The sequence below is a fragment of the Tiliqua scincoides genome, chromosome 7 (genome assembly GCF_035046505.1).
Source record: "Tiliqua scincoides isolate rTilSci1 chromosome 7, rTilSci1.hap2, whole genome shotgun sequence".
Classification (NCBI taxonomy): Eukaryota; Metazoa; Chordata; class Lepidosauria; order Squamata; family Scincidae; genus Tiliqua; species Tiliqua scincoides.
The window spans coordinates 3,579,912-3,598,362 of record NC_089827.1 but is presented as its reverse complement, the minus strand read 5'-3'; the positions used below and the strand labels follow the sequence as shown (position 1 = coordinate 3,598,362).

The following is an 18,451-nucleotide window of genomic DNA, read 5'->3' as shown; positions in this document are numbered from 1 at the left end:
CTATCCCCTTTGAAAGGCATCTAGGCTAGATGCCAACACCACATCCTGTGGCAAGGAATTCCACAGATTAATCACACACTGGGTCTAGAAATATTTTCTTTTGTCTGTTCTAACTTTCCCAACACACAATTTTAGTGGATGGCTCTGGAGTCTCATAGAACACAGTATATTGCAATATATTCTTATTCTTCTTACAGTAACATAACTCAATTAGGTGTCATGTCACTAAATTTTCTTTTTTGAAGCATTATGTGGCCAGGTGATTTTGTTGAAAACACTTAAAAAAAAACAACAGGACAAAACAAGACAGGTTTTTAGGACTAGTTCATTTATTCTTTCATTATAAAGTCCAGAAACCACTGAGAACCTTACATCATTAAGGTGCATTTGAAAAAAGAGAGATTTATTTCAATATATTATTTAAATCAGTCCCAAAACAGTGTTAATGCCCTGATTAAAAGTAGCTGAAACAAGAAATGAAATTGTTACTGGTTTTCAGCCTAAGCCATGTCTACTCAGAAGTAAATACCATTAGTGTCAATGGAGCTTACTCCCAGGAAAGTGTGGATAGGATTGGGCTGTTTGTCTCTTCAATATGCCTTCTCAGCTTTCCACATATACTTGCAGAAATCAGTGACAATCAGTGACAGTGGTATCTGGCCAAATGCAGTCACATCCAAGCATACAGTGATCATCACAGCTACTGCCTTGGACACAGGGCCTCAGGACAGCTGAATGCAAGAAACAAATCCTTTGAGTTGTATCCATTTTTCTTCCTGCTAAAATGATCACCTCTTTCACTCAAGTGTAAACATGCACAGCCAGATATATGGGCTAATGTGGTGCACCTGAGATCATGTGCATGGATCATGTACACATGCCAGCACATACAAGACTGCAAAAATGTGCAAACACATTGTCATACACATATATAAATGCACATGTGGGTATATATGCAATTCAAACAATAAGACCATTCAGTGGAATTAATATTCTCACTCTTTCAAGTATCTTAATTCAAATCATAAGTTATAGTGCTGGCACATTCAGTTCCTGCCCACTAAAGAGATCTGATAACTGTTTTTAAAAAAATCCTTACCCCAAGGTAATTTTCCAATACAAATAAACTAAAAGCAAATAATTCCAACTGAAATAGAAAAAGCCTATTGCACTCCAAAGGCCAAACTCTCTACTCAAGGATTGTGGTGGACACATTATTTTAGAAAGTGGAGATCTTATGGGCATTTTTAAAGGACAGTGCTTAGATGATACAGTCCATTACATGAATCTGAAGTGTGTCTATGTCAGGAAGAATCATTCCACACTTTGGACAAGAATGGACTGGGATACTCCTCTGTTGCTGGTCCCAGTTCTGATCTTCTGTTCCTGCAGAGAAGAATTTTACAGTTTTTGAGAATACATATACTTCCTACCAACTCCTTCTGCAGTAGGGGAACACTGACTAAAAGTCAGACGAATTCACAAAATTGGATCTTCCTTTACCCTTATTAACTGGACAAAGGGGCCCCTTTTAATTAGTGGCCCTCTTATATTCAGAAGGGAAGAGCAACTGTCCTGTTTACCCCACCATAATATCTTTTCCAGTGGTTATTTCCCGGTATCTTTGTGCGCACATTTTCAGTTGTTGGCCCTTTTGAGACAAGGAATCACCTTCTAATTTGTTTTGCTTTGTAAGCTGCTTTGCAAACTTTTCTGTTGAAGAGCAGGATATTCATCATTATATTGAAGAGGGTAACAAAGAACCTGAACTGCAGGGTAGGACAGAACGTTGGCATCTTTCAGGTAGGCTCTAACTGAATATATTTTTTGAAGGGCGGGGTACATGGATTCTGAATCTGTTGCATAGAAATCAGTAATGGGTATGCTGTCAATCACTACATCAAACAAAAAATTTCCCCCACACTTCATACAGAAAAATTCATCTTCAATTCACATATTTGCTACCCTCATTTTCAGAAGCTGATCCAGCTCTGTATCCTGAGGGTTTGGGCTTAGAGGTGATTGCATTGCACAGGTTACAGATAAAAACTTTGTATAGGCATTATCCAAATAATCATGGCCATCCAACATCCACAAGTGTGGGCTGGCAAGCCGTGACCCCATGCCGATCTGTTCTGAAAGTTCAGCTGTCACAGTCACAGCATTCATCTGCAGTGATTAAAAAAACACCCATCTGTGAACCTTTTCATGGCACTCCAATGTGCCATGGCACACTGGTTGAAAATCGCTGACCTAGCCAGCTGAGGAATATTTTTTTATCAAGTAATTCCCAAGATGGTCCTATGGCCTCCAACAAGTGGACACAGCCAATGAACAGCCTACTGTCAACTTACAGCTTCCCAAATAGATCAGTTCACAACAGAGGCGTAACTAGGTGCAAAGCAGTAAGTTTTGCAGGCACCTGAATGTGCTGTGCAAGTGGCCCCTCCCCCTCCCTTGGAGCCATTCTGGGCAGTCGGTGCAAAATGGAGCCTGGCTCCAAAGGGGAGAGGGAGGGGAGTGGCTGCTTGCACACTGTGGTGAGGCTCCCTGAAAAACTTAGTGCTTTGCACACCCTCTAGCTATGCCACTGGTTCACAACCAGGAGATTAAAATGAAACAATCTTGAGTGTTGTATGAACCAAATGCTACCCTGTGGTGCATTCCTTGGTTCACCCTCCTTTTCATTTTACCTCCTTGGGAAAAGTGAGACGGGTTTTCTGGATCTGATGGTAGCCGAGCTCCATGGCGAGTCTGCATTTCGGCCAATGAGTACCTGAAGAGAGAGAGAGAGAGAGAGAGAGAGAGAGAGAGAGAGAGAGAGAGAGTTAATGGCATGCTCCTAACTGCCACTCACAGAGGCATTTTGGTCCAATTAATATAGCACCAAAGAGCAGAAGAACTGGGAGAGAAGATACTCCCTGAGAAACATTTTTAAAAGACACCACATTTTCCTATTAACTATAAGAAATATTGGAATATTTCCCCATACTCATCCCTTACCTGTCTAAATCTTCACGGTCCTGTCTCTCTGACAGCAAGTAGGCCAGCTGCACAGCTAATTGCTCTTTTTCCTCGTGTATCTTTTCCCGAGCGGCTCTTTCCGCATGAAAGTCAGAACAATACAACTCCATCTGATGAAGGAACAGAAAGAAATAACAGTTGCTTCAAAACAGAGGGAGACCTCACCTTTTACTATAAAGATCCACATGCAACATCCTGATCCTGTGCATTTTTAGGCTGTATCTTAAAGACAGTGACCTGGGAATAAGCTCCACTGAACACAAGGAGGCTTACTCCCAAGTAAGCATGCATAAAATGGTGCTGTGCGTCTCACTCAGTTCAAGCACTTATTCCCCTGCTTTCATTCATGGGAATGTAGCCTTCAAAGGCGTAAAGTTTGTCCGACCCTGTTGATCACTTTCCCTACCCTTTGCAAGTGTTGAGATAGATCTGGTTAAAAAGTATTTCAATTTTACCGAGACAAACTTGTGTAGAAGATACAGCCGGGAAACAGGAATTTGCTCAAGGCTCAGGGAGTTTTGTGGCTTAGGAGAGGATGACTGAAAACATGTGACAATGGTCAGTAGAAGCTGGGGCAGAAGTGTGGGAAGGTAGTCTGCTAGCATGCCAATTCTAGGTGAAGATCTGTAGTAAGTCCAATCTGATACTGCACAAGGTACTAATTCAGTTTCAGTTCCCAATGTATTGTATGAGGTTAATGGTAAGAAATAAGAACAGCCCCGCTGGATCAGGCCCCAGGACCATCTAGTCCAGCTTCCTGTATCTCACAGCGGCCCACCAAATGCCCCAGGGAGCACACAAGACAACAAAAGACTTGCATCCTGGTGCCCTCCCTTGCACCTGGCATTCTGAGTGCTATTCTTCACTGATCTTTTTGTCCTTGTTTGCTTTATTAACAATTATGCTTTAGCTCAGCAGCAAAGCACAAGCAGAAAGGCTCAGGTTCAGTTCTTGGTATTTTCCTATAAAGCTGGGAAAGATCCCGACCTGAAACCTTAGACAGCAGCCACCAGTCACTATGGACAATCCCAAACTAAACGGACCAACAGTCTGATTCCGTTTAAGGCAGCTTCCAGTTTGATCTATCTGTGACACCTCTTTATAGATGGAGGGCAACTACAACTTGCAGTTCCTGAACTGGCATTAAACCCTGTTGGCATCTTGACCCCATACCTGAGCTTGGAGGACAGTTACGGTCTCCAGTTCTTCCTCCTGCTTTGCAATGGTCTGCTTCATTTCATCTATCTGGAATTGTTTGTCAGCCAATGCCTTCTCCGCCAGGCCCAGCCTGCGAGTTAGTTCTTCCGCCACAGCCTTATCTACCCTTTCAGCCTGTAAGAGGTTTATTAAAAAAACAAAGCAGAACAAGAAACATCTTTGAACAAAAGCAGCCTGGCCACTCAAAACACATGAATCTGTTTTAGCTATTATTTTAAAGACTAGTTTGAAAGCATGCTGTTCTTTCCCTTCCTATATTAAATTAGGACTCCTCTTTATAGTTATACTTACCTCTTTGCCTTTCAATTCTTCAATGGTTTTCATTGCATCAGTCAGTTCAGGTAGGAGTTTGCTGTGAGCATCCTGCAACTTATTAAATTTGGCTCTGTTGGAAGGCAAGAAAGGTTGATATGTCAACCTCATGTTTCATTTACTCCCTGTTCACAATGATTTAAGCCAGAGAAGTTACTAGACTAGAGAGGGTGCAAAGCACTGAGTTTTGCAGGGAGCCCATGTCCATGGTTGTGGGACATGTTCTGAGGCCCAGAGAGGCCACATGTGGATGTGACTGGAAGGTGCTTCTGGTTGCGTCTGGGAAATCAGGTGGGGCCCTCCACCATGAGTTCGGAAACAGCAGTGAGTCAAATCCAAGGCTCCAAACCTCCAGATAAAAAGGACCCACCTGTGTCTGCTTCTGAGCCTATGTCCTACTCACTTCTCATCCTGTGTCTTGGCTTGTTCCAGTCTGATCTCTGAATGCATGCTCTCCACTTGAAGTTCCAGCTTCTTCATGCTGTACAGCAACTGCTGCTTCTCATCCAAGTCTGCTGCATTTGCAGAATGTTTTCTTTCAAGCGCTTGACACCTGAGGAGGTTCAGAAACAGAATGAACACCTTTTCACAGCTCTCATTCTCAACCACATGTGTGTTGCCTCACCTGTGGCACTCTCTCCCTATATACAGGGGGTTCTCTTTATCCATTGGTACAGAACCTGTGGATTCGACCCATTGCAGGTTCTGAACCTGCAGCTGGAGGACCCACTGAGACCCTCCCAGACATGGTTGGAAGTGCCTTTCTGGCACACCCAGAGGTGTGCTGAGGCCCAGAGAGGCCGCATGCCACCTCTCCAGGCCTCAGGAGATCTCCGCATGCAAGTGGATAATGAAACCTGCGGATAATGGCATCTGTGGGGGTTCCATTCTCAGAACACCCACAGATGCAGAAAACCTTGGATTTCAAGGACGGACCTGTAGAAGCAAAATAATGGTTGGCAACATTCAGTCTGGAAAGACTATGGTAGAAGCCTACAGCACCCGGTATTCCTAGGCGGTCTCCCATCCAAGTACTAACCAGGCCTGACCCTGCTTAGCTTCTGAGATCAGACTGCCGATTGTCCAAAACAAGCCACTAAATTTAAAGGCTCTCTGCTGGGTGATGTTTTCGCTATGCTTATTTTAAAACATTTATATTCTGCTTTTCTTGTCACAAAGGCAAGCAATTTACAGAACAGAGAATAAAACAGCAACAAAATAAAACTAAAATAAACAAATAAGGAGGCAATTGTTATAACCAAATTCAACACAGTAGACCATCCAAATCCCCTGGGGGCTGGGGATAAGAATAGGCCCTCGGTTCGGCTGTACTTGTCGTAAGAGGCGACTAAACAGCCACCGGGTAGATGGGACTCGTTAGCCTGGGAAGGCAGCTCATCTGAGAGAAGGAAAACTCTGATCCCAAACCTCCACTGCCTTGTGGCTACATCCAGTTATGGAAAAGGCTTCAGGAGTCAACCTGGAGGCAAAATCCGGAGCCGGAGCCCCTGAGGCAGTTCATGGCTGAACACAGTCACATTCTGGCAACTCCTGCAACGCTGCTGGAACCAACTGTATCGGCCTCTGCCTTTCCATTGGACCATTTCAGCGATGTGGAGAAGGGGGATTTGCTGCATGGGAAAGAGTCTATCCTCCATACCTACTTTACCCAGGCTTCACGCACTGGAGAGGACACTGTTCCAGAGTCACCATTCAGAGCGCGATACCATAGTCTTCCAAGACTGAAGGATGCCAACAGACCGTCCAAGTGTAACCCCATCACCACTATAACTCTCATTCCCCTAACAAAAGCTGGACAAAAAAACCAATCTCTTGAAGGAGTGCAGAGTAGGAGCCTGCCACAACTCAACAGGGAATACATACCATAAGGTTGGTGCCACCATCAAAAAGCTCCTGTTTCACACAGATGCCTGTCATATACATCCACATACGTTTAGTATATAGATTACTTTTGTGTATAAGCCCACTTAAAAACAACAATTGAAGAATTCTAGACACTTTTTCTGACTTTGGATTTAATGGCACTCTTACTTTTCTTGCAGCTTCTTCTGGATCTGCTCAGCCTCTGATAGTTTAGCATGCGTCTCCTGAAGTTCTTTGAATAGGGCAGTCACTTGCAGATTTAACGTTTCTACTTCACTGCCCACCTGCAAGAAACAGACAATGCAAAATCACCTGAGAAACCAATTCTACCTTCCTATTCCAAATTTAACATAGTACACTTCTAGACTGCACTCATCTGAAATTATTAAACAGGCTTACAAATTTTGTTGTCTTAAAAAGACCTATTCTTGGGTATATTTGGGGTGCTGAATGAAAAAATGGCATTGGTTTTGCCCAAGTGGCTCTAGTTTTGGGGTATGGCATAGCTTCCTTATATGCTGACTCAAGCAGCTTCCTCATGAGGAAGCTATGTCATTGGCTTCCTTATAAGGAAGATGTTTGTTGTTGGCACCCTTCAGTCTCAGAAGACTATAGTATCGCACTCTGAATGGTGGTTCTGGAACAGAGTGTCCTCTCCAGTGCGCGAAGCCTGGGTAAAGTAGATATGGAGGACAGACTGTTTCCCATGCAGCAAATCCCCCCTCTCCATGTCGCTGAAATGGTCCAATGGTAAGGCAGAGGCCAATACGGTTGGTTCCAGCAGCGTTGCAGGAGTTGCCAGAATGTGACTGTGTTCAGCCATGAACTGCCTCAGGGACTCCGGCTCTGGATTTTGCCTTGAGGTTGACTCCTGAAGCCTTTTCCATAACTGGATGTAGCCACAAGGCAGTGGAGGTTTGGGATCAGCGTTTTCCTTCTCTCAGATGAGCTGCCCTCCCAGGCTAACGAGTCCCATCTACCCAGTGGCTGTTTAGTCTCCTCTTACGACAAGTACAGCCAAACTGAGGGCCTATTCTTATCCCCAGCCCCAGGGAAGGAAAGGAAGATGCTTGTATCAACATATAAGGTGGCTATGGTGTACCCCCCAAACTAGAGCCAATCAGGCAAAGCCAATGCCATTTTTTGATTCAGCATCCCCCAAATATCCTAAATTCAAACATCCTTGGCAACCAAAAAAAGTTTTGTTTGTAGGCCTGTGTTATTTATAAATTGGTATGCACAAGATTGCAGTCTGTATTTTTATCAACCTTTTTTTTCAATTAGAGCAGTCTACACCTTTAACGCTTTTCAGTGTCCCTAAGACTATGACAAAAATAGTGGAAAACCCTGGAGAGCCAGAGATTTCTTTCAGGTTTCCACCATATGCTGAAGATGCAACCCAATTTTCTAGTTCAATTTTAAAATTCTCACACCTCCTCTTTTCAGTAGTTCTAAGTCCTCACTGAGTACACCTTTTACCTCTAAACATGCCTGCACATTCACTGATTTCAGCAACATACGACAAACACATCAATTTTAATTCAGCCCTTTTAAGTGTCCTTCCATTAGGCGAAAAACACAGTAAGAATGTCTGGTGGTTGACAAAGAACCAGGTGACCTTGAAGGAAGTGTCCAGTCTTTGGGGGATAGAGATGAACTCCCCGTGAAAGAACAGGTTCATAGTTTGTGGGTACTCCTGGCTCCCTTGATGTCAGCCATGAGTGTTTGATCAACTCTGTCTGGTTTGCTACCTGCACACTTCTCTGGAGAAGGTGGACTTGGCCATAGTCGTTCATGCCCATCAAGCTATGGACACACACAGACACTTGAATCACAAGTACCAGTGGATCTTTGTGGTAATAAGCCCAGCTTGGAATAGCAATGAAGCTTCTTTTTCATTCCAAGATTCTGACCTCTGAGGAGTCCATGCTGACTTCCCTTGCACCCCTCATTTGGTAGAGGAGTCCATGCTGATGTCTCTTGCATCCCTCATTTGGTGTCTACGCTGGCAAGACTAGATCACTTGGACCATTAGTGAAATATCATTGATGATGTCATCTGCAGTTCACTGAGGTCACTCCACTCTGCCTATCAAGTTTTCCCAGAGGCAATGTGACAGCATCACCCAAAATGTCATAATGAGGCATTCTGAGATGTAGTACATGAGACCAGCATTTGCATGAATAAAAACTGGTTGAAGTGAATGCATGAGGGATGGTTCACTCTGGTCCATTGAATTTCAAATATTCTAGAGTCCTACAGATGGAAGAAGGATTCTGCCCCAAAGCCACCAACAAATACATCTGCCATGTACATCAATGAATGAAAGGTACTTACACTTTCTTTTTCTTTTGGTTCCTCCTCTTCCTGTTCTGTTTGGGTGCCTTTCTCCAACTGATCTGGTTTTTTCCCCAGTGTCAACAGTCTAGGAAATGCAAAAATCCAGGTTTCAAATGAAACTTACTGGCCATTATGAATTTAGCTATTATGGATAGTTATTATGGATAGCTAGAGTAGTGGTTCTCAAACATTTTGGTCTGTGAATCCCTTTACACTTCTAAAAACTATTGCAGAGCTATTCATTCTAGGGCATGCCAGAGCCAAGGGAGGGGGTTGCAGGTTCTCCAGCTGGCATGGAAAGCAATGCTAAGGCAAGGAATACTCTTTAAAAAAAAAAACAACTTTTTATAAACGTTTAAGAACTTTCAAGGCAGATTTGGGTATCCGGGGTTTTTTGGCATCCATGGGGGATCCGGGAATACAAACATGCGCAAAATACCCACATGGATTACAGTGCAGGGAGTTAAAAACATAACAGTGGCATCATACAGTTTTGCCTTCTTTGCTAGTCTGCACAGGTCTTGTTTTTCTGTTCTGCTTTCACCATCATGGTACCGAGACGTGCTCTGAACAGTCAGATATACGAATTACAACGTTATCATTCTGGTCACAGGAGCTCATCTCTGCCAGATAAACACTGCACAGTAATCATCCATTTGATATTGTCTGTACCTGTCCTCCTGCTCCTGAAGTTCCTTTTCTAGTGCTTCCCTCCTCTGAGTTTCATTCCTGAGACAATGAAGAAGCTGGCGGACCGTTAACTCTTCTGATTCCAGGCAGTTTTTAGCTTCCTCCATGGATCTGCTCCTGCTTCGACATGAAATATATCGCTAGGAAAGGTGATTGTCATTTTAACATATTTATTTACTGTGTTTATACCCGACTTTCTTTTCCCAAAGGGCACTCAAATGGGCTTACAGGCATAAAAATCACATTTAAAACAGTATAGGCATTAAAGGTGCAATCCTAACCCATTTTCCAGCACAATAGTCAGGCAATGCAACTCCGTGGTCAGGGAACAAACATTGCCTTACCTTGAGGAGGCCTCCATGACTGCTCCCCAACTGCAGGAAGCAGCACATGCCCAACTGCCACAGCTATGCCAATGCCGGAAAGCTGGTTACAGTTGCACCCTAAATCTCCTAAAACCACTGTTTACTTAGAAGTAAGTCCCACTCATTTCAACAAGGCTTACTTCCAAGTAAGTGTGCCCATGTTTTCAGCACCCGTTATCTTTTTGTGTTGTTTTTCCAGGTATCTTCCCCCCACAATAGGGGTGATCAGAATTGCACACAATATTCCAAATCTGGCTGCATGCCAAAGATTTTTATATCCATTTGCTAATATAGACTGTAGATTACATTGGAAGTTGCCTGATCCTGACTGAGATCACAGGTCCATTTAGCTCAACATTGCCTACACTGATAGCAGCTCTCCAGAGTTTCAGGTGGGTTTTTCCCAGCCCTACCTAGAGATGCCAAAGATGGAACCTGGGACCTCCTGTATCCAAAACAGGTGCTCTACCACCCCCAACAGATATCTGTGAAATGAAAAGGGCAATACAGAACCAAACCAGTCTCAGGAATGGCACAGGAATTCGACTTACATGTAGACAGCAGTGTCACTGATTTTTTTGCCACTAAGATCCTTATTTTCCTTTAGGCCTCCAGTCACTTCACCTTCCTGTGAAAAATAAAATTAAAAAAACAACAACATTCAGACTGCAAGTAGTAGTAGTAGTAGTAGTAGTAGTAGTAGTAGTAGTAATAATAATAATAAACAACTTTATTTGTATCCCGCCCTTCTCCCTGAAAGGGACCCAGGGCGGCTTACAACATGTAAAAACAATTTTAAAAAGCATGATTTAACACAGATAAAAACATATTAAAAACACATTAACAGAGGCCATAAAAACAGTAGTCAGAATAAAGTCAGAATAAAAAGAGCATAAAACAGCAAATCATAGAGGAATCCAGCCTGTCAAAAAGAAACTAAAAGATGTATAAAAGTGTTTAAAAGGCCATGGAATCAGAAGGCTTGTTTAAAAAGAAGGGTCTTCAGGCCTCGCTGAAAACACTCAAGAGAGGGAGCCATTCTCAAGTCAAGGGGAAGGGAGTTCCATAGTGTTGGTGCCACTACTGAGAAGGCCCTATTTCTTGCCGCCGCCCCACGTACCTCTCTAGGCGGTGGCACTTGTAAAAAGGCCTTCTCTGATGACCTGAGAGGACGAGCCGGATTGTAGGGGAGTAGGCAATCTCTAAGATAGCCTGGCCCAGAGCAGTATGGGGCTTTAAAAGTCAAAACCAGCACCTTGAGTTGGGCCCGGAAACGAATGGGCAGCCAATGTAGTCCCCGGAGAAGCGGACTGACCGAGTCAAACTGCCTAGCTCCAGTGACCACACGGGCCGCCGCATTCTGCACTAATTGCAGTTTCCGAACCGTCTTCAGGGGCAGCCCCACATAAAGCACATTACAATAATCTAACCTCGATGTCACTGAGGCATGGATCACTGTGGCCAGGTCTGCACGATCCAAGTACGGACGCAGCTGGCGCACCAGCCGAAGCTGAGCGAAGGCCCCCTTAGCCACAGCTGCCACCTGGGAATCCAGGAGCAGCTGCGAGTCCAGGTGGACCCCCAAGCTGCGGACCTGCTCCTTCAGGGGGAGTGCAACCCCATTCAGAGCAAGCCGATAATCCAGCACCTGCATCAAGGATGCAAGTGAGATTTTGTGAGATCGAAGAGGCTGTGGAGGCATCACGACCCAGGCAAGTTTGGGAACCACTGGTCCTGGGCCAGATCCTAACAATAAACTCCAAACTGATGACACCTCATGCATTATTTTTTGGGAGAAGGCAGATGTCACTTACGTGCATCTTGATCTCCACAAATGAGTCTTCAGTTGTGGTACTGTTGAGTTTCAGCTGGAGCTCTGAGACAATGGCAACCAGATCTGCCTTCTCTGCCTGGAGTTTTGTCACCTGGGTCTTCAACTGCTCCAGTTCTTGTTCCAGTTCCTTTTTGGAAACCACTGCACTCTCCTAGGAGAACCAGTCAACAGACAGGTTAGCTCACCCTTAGAGTAGTCCTAGGTGGAGAGCAAGAGCCATTCCTCATATTATTTGTCAGCCAGTTTGCTACTGAGCATTCCTTGGCATACCCAGAAGGAAACCAGAGTCACTTTTGGCTCTCTGATGAGTGTATTTCTAGACATAGGTTTGTCTCAACATTCACAAGTGTCATGGAAGAAAAAGGTCAAAACTTTCTTATTAATGTGTATCTTTCTTCTATGGATCTAATTAAGAATATTTTTGTGAGAACTATTATTTTATTTAACAGTGTCTTTTTACAGATTTGGCCTCCAGCAAAGATGGCCATCAAAACACACAGGATACCAGCAATGCCATCCTAAGCAACTGAACTCAGATGCAAGTCTCCCTGAGCGCAACAGGAATGACCCATATATACTCCTATATAAGTCAGTTTTGTACATAAGTTGAGTTTTGAGGCAAAAAAAAAAAAAAATCACATTTGCTACGACCCGCAGATAAGTCAACGGCAAAACTTAGGAGAAAAGCTGGCAGACATTCATGCATTATCTTTAGAATTTTAATTTAACATATAACTTATTTTTAAAAAATAAGTGGGGAGAGGGGGGCAGTGGCACAGTTAGAGGAGGTACAAAGCAGTAAGTTTTGCAGGTGACGGAACAATTCGTGCAAGTGGCCCCTCCCCCTCCCCTTCGGAGCCATTCCAGGCAGGGAGAGCAAAACTGTGTTCAGGCACCTGCAAAACTTAGTGCTTTGCACCCCCTCTAGCTATGCCACTGGGAGGGGGAACAGCAGGCAGGAAAGTTAGGCATGCACACTGCTGCGGTCTCTCTGTCCTGGCTGGAAGCGTTCTGTGGGATGAGAATGCTTGGATAAGCGTTCTCATGAGACCAACGGATGAGCTGACCCAGGTTTTCAGGGAGACTTCTAAGACTCAATTTCTAGACTTATACATGAGTATATATAGCACTCCCTAGTGAGTGTGCTTAGCCTTGAAAACAAGTCATTTGGAGTATCTGTGGCTTGTTCTTTTGTTAGGAAAAAAAAACCTTAAACATTTAAGATAGCTAAGCAGCTAGTTCAGGTTCTGGAAAGGTGCTTGCACCCACCCACTCACCCCCCAAGCCAGTTTTATTTACATTTGGAAGTCCTTCGTTCTTTTCTTCTAGAGTCTGCAGTTTTTTTTTAAGTGTTTCGTTCTCCGCACACTTGGTTGCCAAGCACTGCCTCGCTTCTTTGAACTTGGAGGCATAAAACTCCCGCTCTTCTTTCTGCTTGTCACTCCACACGGAAAGCTCTTCAAAGCGCTCCTTCATAGCTTGGTTGCGTTGCCTCATGGCTTCTGCAGGGCACACAGAATAGACACTATTAGAACATGGCAATAAGTTGTAACTCCCTTCCCTCCTAATAGATCAGGAGCTCCCAAATTTTTAGTGCTGTGACGCAATTCGTCCTACACTGTGGGTTGTGACACGATGCCCCTGTACTGCTGCAAAACCTTCTTGGGCACCCCTGGAGGCCACTTCTGAGTCACACCAGGCCCGTGACCAACTCCATTGGCCTCTGCAGTCCCCAAAATGCCCTGCAGAAGTAACCAGAAGCAACTTCTGGTTTGATAGTGCAAGTACCCTGCGCATCTTGTCTGATCGTGGAAGCTAAGCAGAGTCAAGTCTGGTCAGTACTTGGATGGGAGACCGCCTGGGAATACCAGGTGCTGTAGGCTTATACCATATTCTTTCGAGACTGAAGGTTGCCAACCCAGTGGCAGGTTTTACAGAGTACAGCAATGATTCTATAAAGTCTATCAGTTTTATTTCTAAGATTCTATAGACCTTGGCTGTGAACCTGGGGCCCCACAAAAAATGTTTCCAACTGGTCCCCACAGCAACTAAGGCCAGCTGTGGCAACAGCTATCCGCTATGACTTGTCTCCAGCACCAAACACACTGCCTATGAACATGGAAACTCTACTTTTGTGTACTCTGACAAGTAGTCTCATTCTTGAATTTATTTAATGACACAATAAATATAGGATCAAGGCCTACATTCTATTCACACGGCACCTCTGATTCCTACATCTTAAAAGGGGACAGGAGCAAAATGAAGCCACCTGCTAACAAAACTGTCCTGCCAGCCAGCCAACCCAAAGCCACACATCAGTAGACTCTGCAAAAGGGACTCCTGCTCAAGTCAGTTTTCTCTAGGCAAGTTTACTGCAAACTCAGGGTTGGAAAAAAGAAAGCACATGTGCAGTAGCTTTTCTTACCTTTCAGCTCATTGTTCTCTGTGATGAGCTCTTTCATCTGCTGGACCATTTCCTCCACCGTGTATGTGCCGAGAGCAGGCGATGAGAGGTTGGGGTGCCCGTTTTCCACCTCATTTCTTCTACCATCCCCATTGGTGCTAGGGCAGCTTAAGGAGTTCTTGGACATGGCTAGTTACTTTGGAAGGGGGGGAAGAGAAGAAATGGGAATTTAAATACATGTCACAGCTTGGAGGTGTTGCCAACCGATGCCATGGTAGTCCTGGGCTAGCCTTTTTAAAACCTTATCCTTGTACACCTGTGCAAATACTAAACTGATGAAAAACACACATGGGAGTTATCAAGGCCAATGACCACATCACTGGACTAACCCAACACCAACACAGTCCTGCAACGAGCTGGAATCCCTAGCATGTTTGCACTGCTGAAACAGAGATGCCTGCATTGGCTTGGTCATGTTGTGAGAATGGATGATGGCCGGATCCCAAAGGATCTCCTCTATGGAGAACTCGTGCAAGGATAGCGCCTTACAGGTAGATCACAGCTGCGATACAAGGACATCTGCAAGAGGGATCTGAAGGCCTTAGGAGTGGACCTCAACAGGTGGTAAACCCTGGCCTCTGAGCGGCCCGCTTGGAGGCAGGCTGTGCAGCATGGCTTTTCCCAGTTCGAAGAGACACTTGGCCAACAGGCAAAGAGCCAAAGAACAAAGACCCATAGCCAGGGAGACAGACCAGGGACAGACTGCACTTGCTCCCGGTGTGGAAGGAATTGTCACTCCCGAATTGGCCTTTTCAGCCAAACTAGACGCTGTTCCAGAACCACCTTTCAGAGCGCGATACCAGAGTCTTTCGAGACTGAAGGTTGCCAACTACTAGTGGTATTTTGGTGCAGTGGTCACAACATGCAGCAAAGAACGTCTGGGGGCAAATGAAGCAGCAACAGGGTTTCACAGGTGAACCCAAGTTGGCAATTTTCAATATTTTTCTTCTCATGGCATACTGACCTCTATGGTCTTCACCTCTTATGATGTCACTTCCAGCTTTTGGTAGATTCTTCCAGGTTCTACGGCTCTGTTTTTAGGGCCACTGTCTTTACTGTAGTAACAGGTTGTCTGTCCCTCTTCTTCTGCTGGGTCATGTTACTCCATGTTGGCATCCTTCAGTCTCGGAAGACTATGGTATCGCGCTGTGAATGGTGGTTCTGGAACAGAGTGTCCTCTCCAATACGCGATGCCTGGGAAACGTAGATATGGGGGACAGACTGTTACACATGCAACAAATCCCCCCTCTCCACGTCGCTGAAATGGTCCAATGGAAAGGCAGAAGCCAATACGGTTGGTTCCAGCGGCGTCGCAGGAGTTGCCAGAACGTGACTGTGTTCAGCCATGAACTGCCTCAGGGACTCCGGCTCCGGATTTTGCCTCGAGGTTGACTCCTGAAGCCTTTTCCATAACTGGATGTAGCCACAAGGCAGTGGAGGTTTGGGATCAGAGTTTTCTTCTCTCAGATGAGCTGCCTTCTCAGGCTGACGAGTCCCATCTACCCAGTGGCTGTTTAGTCGCCTCTTACAACAAGTACAGCCAAACTGAGGGCCTCTTCTTATCCCCGGCCCCCAGGGGAAAGGCTCATGTTACTACTACTACTACAACTACTACAGTTGCCCTAAAAACGGAGCCACAGAACCTGGAAGAATTTTCCAGCAATTTTCAGCTCCAAACTCCCACGGCACACCTGCGGACCTTTCGTGGCACACCAATGTGCTGTGGCAAACCGGTTGGAAATAGCTGGTGTAAGGATGACTTGCAGTGATGATGGGTTTCAGGGGTTCTCGCGTTCACTTCTTGATGTCGATAATTAGGGGCAGCAAAGCGTCTTGTGTGTCACCATCATCATCAAGATGATAAACAGGCAGCATCACAGAAGCTTTCACAATCAACAGTTATCCTTGTGGCCTGTAGGTTATTTCCTGGACGAAAGTGGTTTCCATACTGCAGGCCTGTCACATCTGAAGATACTAGGAGGGGCAGGGCTGCTGAAGGCACCTGGCGCAAAGCCAGCCTTCAGATGAGGTGGGATGCCACTCGCCCTTCATTCTGCCCACGTGTGTCAATTCACTCTTCTAAAAGTGGCTTCTCCAAGGGCTCTGAAGGGGGCGAGCAGAAGGGCCTATACTTTGGCAAAGAATGCTGCGGACAGGTGACCAGATGTCCTCTTTTTCCAGGACACATCCTCTTTTTTAGCCTCGTGTCCTGGAAAAGAACTTAAATGTCCTCTTTTTTGTGAGCAGGCATCACACAGTCTTCTTGTAATTAATAAATTATATGTAATACAGTTTTAAATTTAATAGTAAGTAATGTAGTGTTAAAATTAACCACATGAAATCAACAGAGGAGAGTTTTTAGCTTTCATTTGGTCATGTCCTACATTTTTCTGGGGTGTCCTGCATTTTGGGGTGCCCTGTCCTGGCTGCAGAAGGAAGGAATTTGGGCAGGTGTGCAGCTTGTGGGGGGGAAGCAAAGCTGCACCTGCCCAGATCCCTCCCTCTGCACAGCACTCTTCAGATGGGGGCGGTGGCGTAGGTGGAGGGGGTGCGAGGCACTAAGTGTTGCAGGTTTGCTTTGCGCCCCCTCTGGCTACGCCACCGGGGGGCTGCCTGATTCTCCGTCCGGGGCTACAGCTGTTCAAGGAAAAGCAGGACAGCCAACGGCCCTTGGAGGGGGGGGGGCTGCGCGCACGCCCCCTCGGGGTCCCCGGGTCTGCTGCTGCGACCTGCCCCGCCTCCCCCCCCGTCCGCCCGCTCCGCTGCAGCCCAGCCCTGGAAGGGCGGCTTCCTCCTCGCCAGTGACGAGCCCGCTTTCGCTTTCGCTTGCGCAGGCGAGCGCGCGCGCGCTGCGCGGGAGCATCCCGTCTCCGGGAGTTCCGCGGGACGCACAGCTCCTGGCACGGCTGCCCCGAGCGCGCGCGGGTGCCCCCGGCCGCCCCCTCCCCAGGGCCCGGGGTGCGCCCCTCCCGGCCGGCCGGCGCAGCGCACCTGGGCTCCCGGGGGGCTCCTCGCAGCAGGACCAGCCGCGCCTGCTGGGTCGCCTCCGCCCCGCGTGCAGCTGCTGCGGTCCCGAGGCCGGCGGTGCGCGCGCGGCAGGCAGGCAGGCAGGCAGGGCTTGGCCGGGGAGCCGCTCGCCTCGCCCGCATCAGCTGACTGCAGCGCACGCCTCCCCCGCCCTCCTCCCGCAGCCCGGGCGCTGCTGGCCGGGAAGGGGAGGATCTCCGCGGGGCAGCCCAGGAGCCTGGCACCGGCAGCGCTGCTGGCATCGCCCGCGGGGGGCGCTCTGGAGCGGCGCCCGGTGCTGGAGGGCGCCCCTGCAGGCTCGCGGGGACACCTCCAGTGCGCCCACCCGCCCCTGGAGCCGCAGGGCCAGCAGGCGGTCCCTGCAAGGACCCACCCGCCCGGGGGCCTGCCAGGAGATGGAGCCAGGCGGGCATGCGCGCCAGGCCCCAGGAGGGTGTTGTGGGCACGAGGCGGCGCTGGGCTTGACAGGCCAGTGGCAGTGCCCCCCAGGCGCTCGCCTGACCACAGGCTCAGTCTTCTCACGGACTCGCAGTGGCCCTGCGCAGTGGCGTAGCCAGAGGGGGGCAAAGCACTGAGCAAGCCATGGAAGCAGACCTTCCCCTCCGCAGTCAGGCGCCTGCCTCCGTTTTGCTCCCGTCACCCCAAATGGCTCCGCTGCTTGCCCGCCACCTTCAGGCGCCTGCAAAACTTGGGGCTTTGCACCCCCTCTGGCTATGCCACTGCTCCTGGTTTTGGTTCACATACCCACACAACGCCACAAGGCAGGCACTCAAGTTTCACTCAACCTGCATCGCTGTGCATGACCTTATATATTAAAAAACCCAGGCTTGATGATTCCTCTGTCCATTTGATTTGATGGTTTATGGCCACCAAAGGAGCATCTCTCTTTAACCCTTGCACTGGGAAAGCGGGACTTGGATGGCCAACTGGCTGTTGCATGCCAAACTGGTCAGCCATTACCAGTGGTTCCCAAACTTTTTAGCACCAGGACCCACTTTTTAAAACAACCCTCATCACTATCAGGACCCACCTACGTTTTTTAAAAAAGACCCACCAGATTTTTAAAAAAGGAGATCTAGAAAAAACTATTTATTTACTTATAATTAATAACAACAAGAAAAAGAATCCCTCAAACTTTATCTCTCTGTATTGACATCTGCTTGCAAACTGCAGGAGCTGAACTCTTTGCAGGGTAATTAGCAGTTGCAATATCTGATTTTTCAATAGCTTCAGGGCTTGTAGCAATTAGTTATCTGATCTTTCCATGGTGACCCACCACAAATCAGGTCACAA

The 18,451-nt window shown here is 46.8% G+C and overlaps 1 protein-coding gene across 2 annotated transcripts; it reads right to left on the bottom strand.

Annotated features, from left to right (window-relative positions):
* Positions 1–324: 324 nt before the first annotated feature.
* OPTN (optineurin) lies at positions 325–17,509 on the bottom strand. Of its 2 annotated transcripts, none has more exons than XM_066633520.1 (14): positions 17,123–17,509; positions 14,093–14,267; positions 12,967–13,169; positions 11,648–11,818; positions 10,385–10,461; positions 9,451–9,588; positions 8,776–8,863; positions 6,607–6,722; positions 4,958–5,107; positions 4,534–4,627; positions 4,198–4,356; positions 3,004–3,134; positions 2,694–2,776; positions 325–1,386 (listed from the first exon to the last, which is right to left on the bottom strand). In XM_066633520.1, exons 2-14 carry the CDS (start codon positions 14,256–14,258, stop codon positions 1,262–1,264), a joined length of 1,701 nt encoding a protein of 566 aa, XP_066489617.1. In that variant the 5' UTR covers positions 14,259–14,267; positions 17,123–17,509; the 3' UTR covers positions 325–1,261. The 2 variants fall into 2 exon arrangements, with proteins under 2 accessions (XP_066489617.1, XP_066489618.1); XM_066633521.1 differs by having other exon boundaries at positions 9,451–9,585; positions 17,123–17,508.
* Between the last annotated feature and the right edge of the window lie 942 nt (positions 17,510–18,451).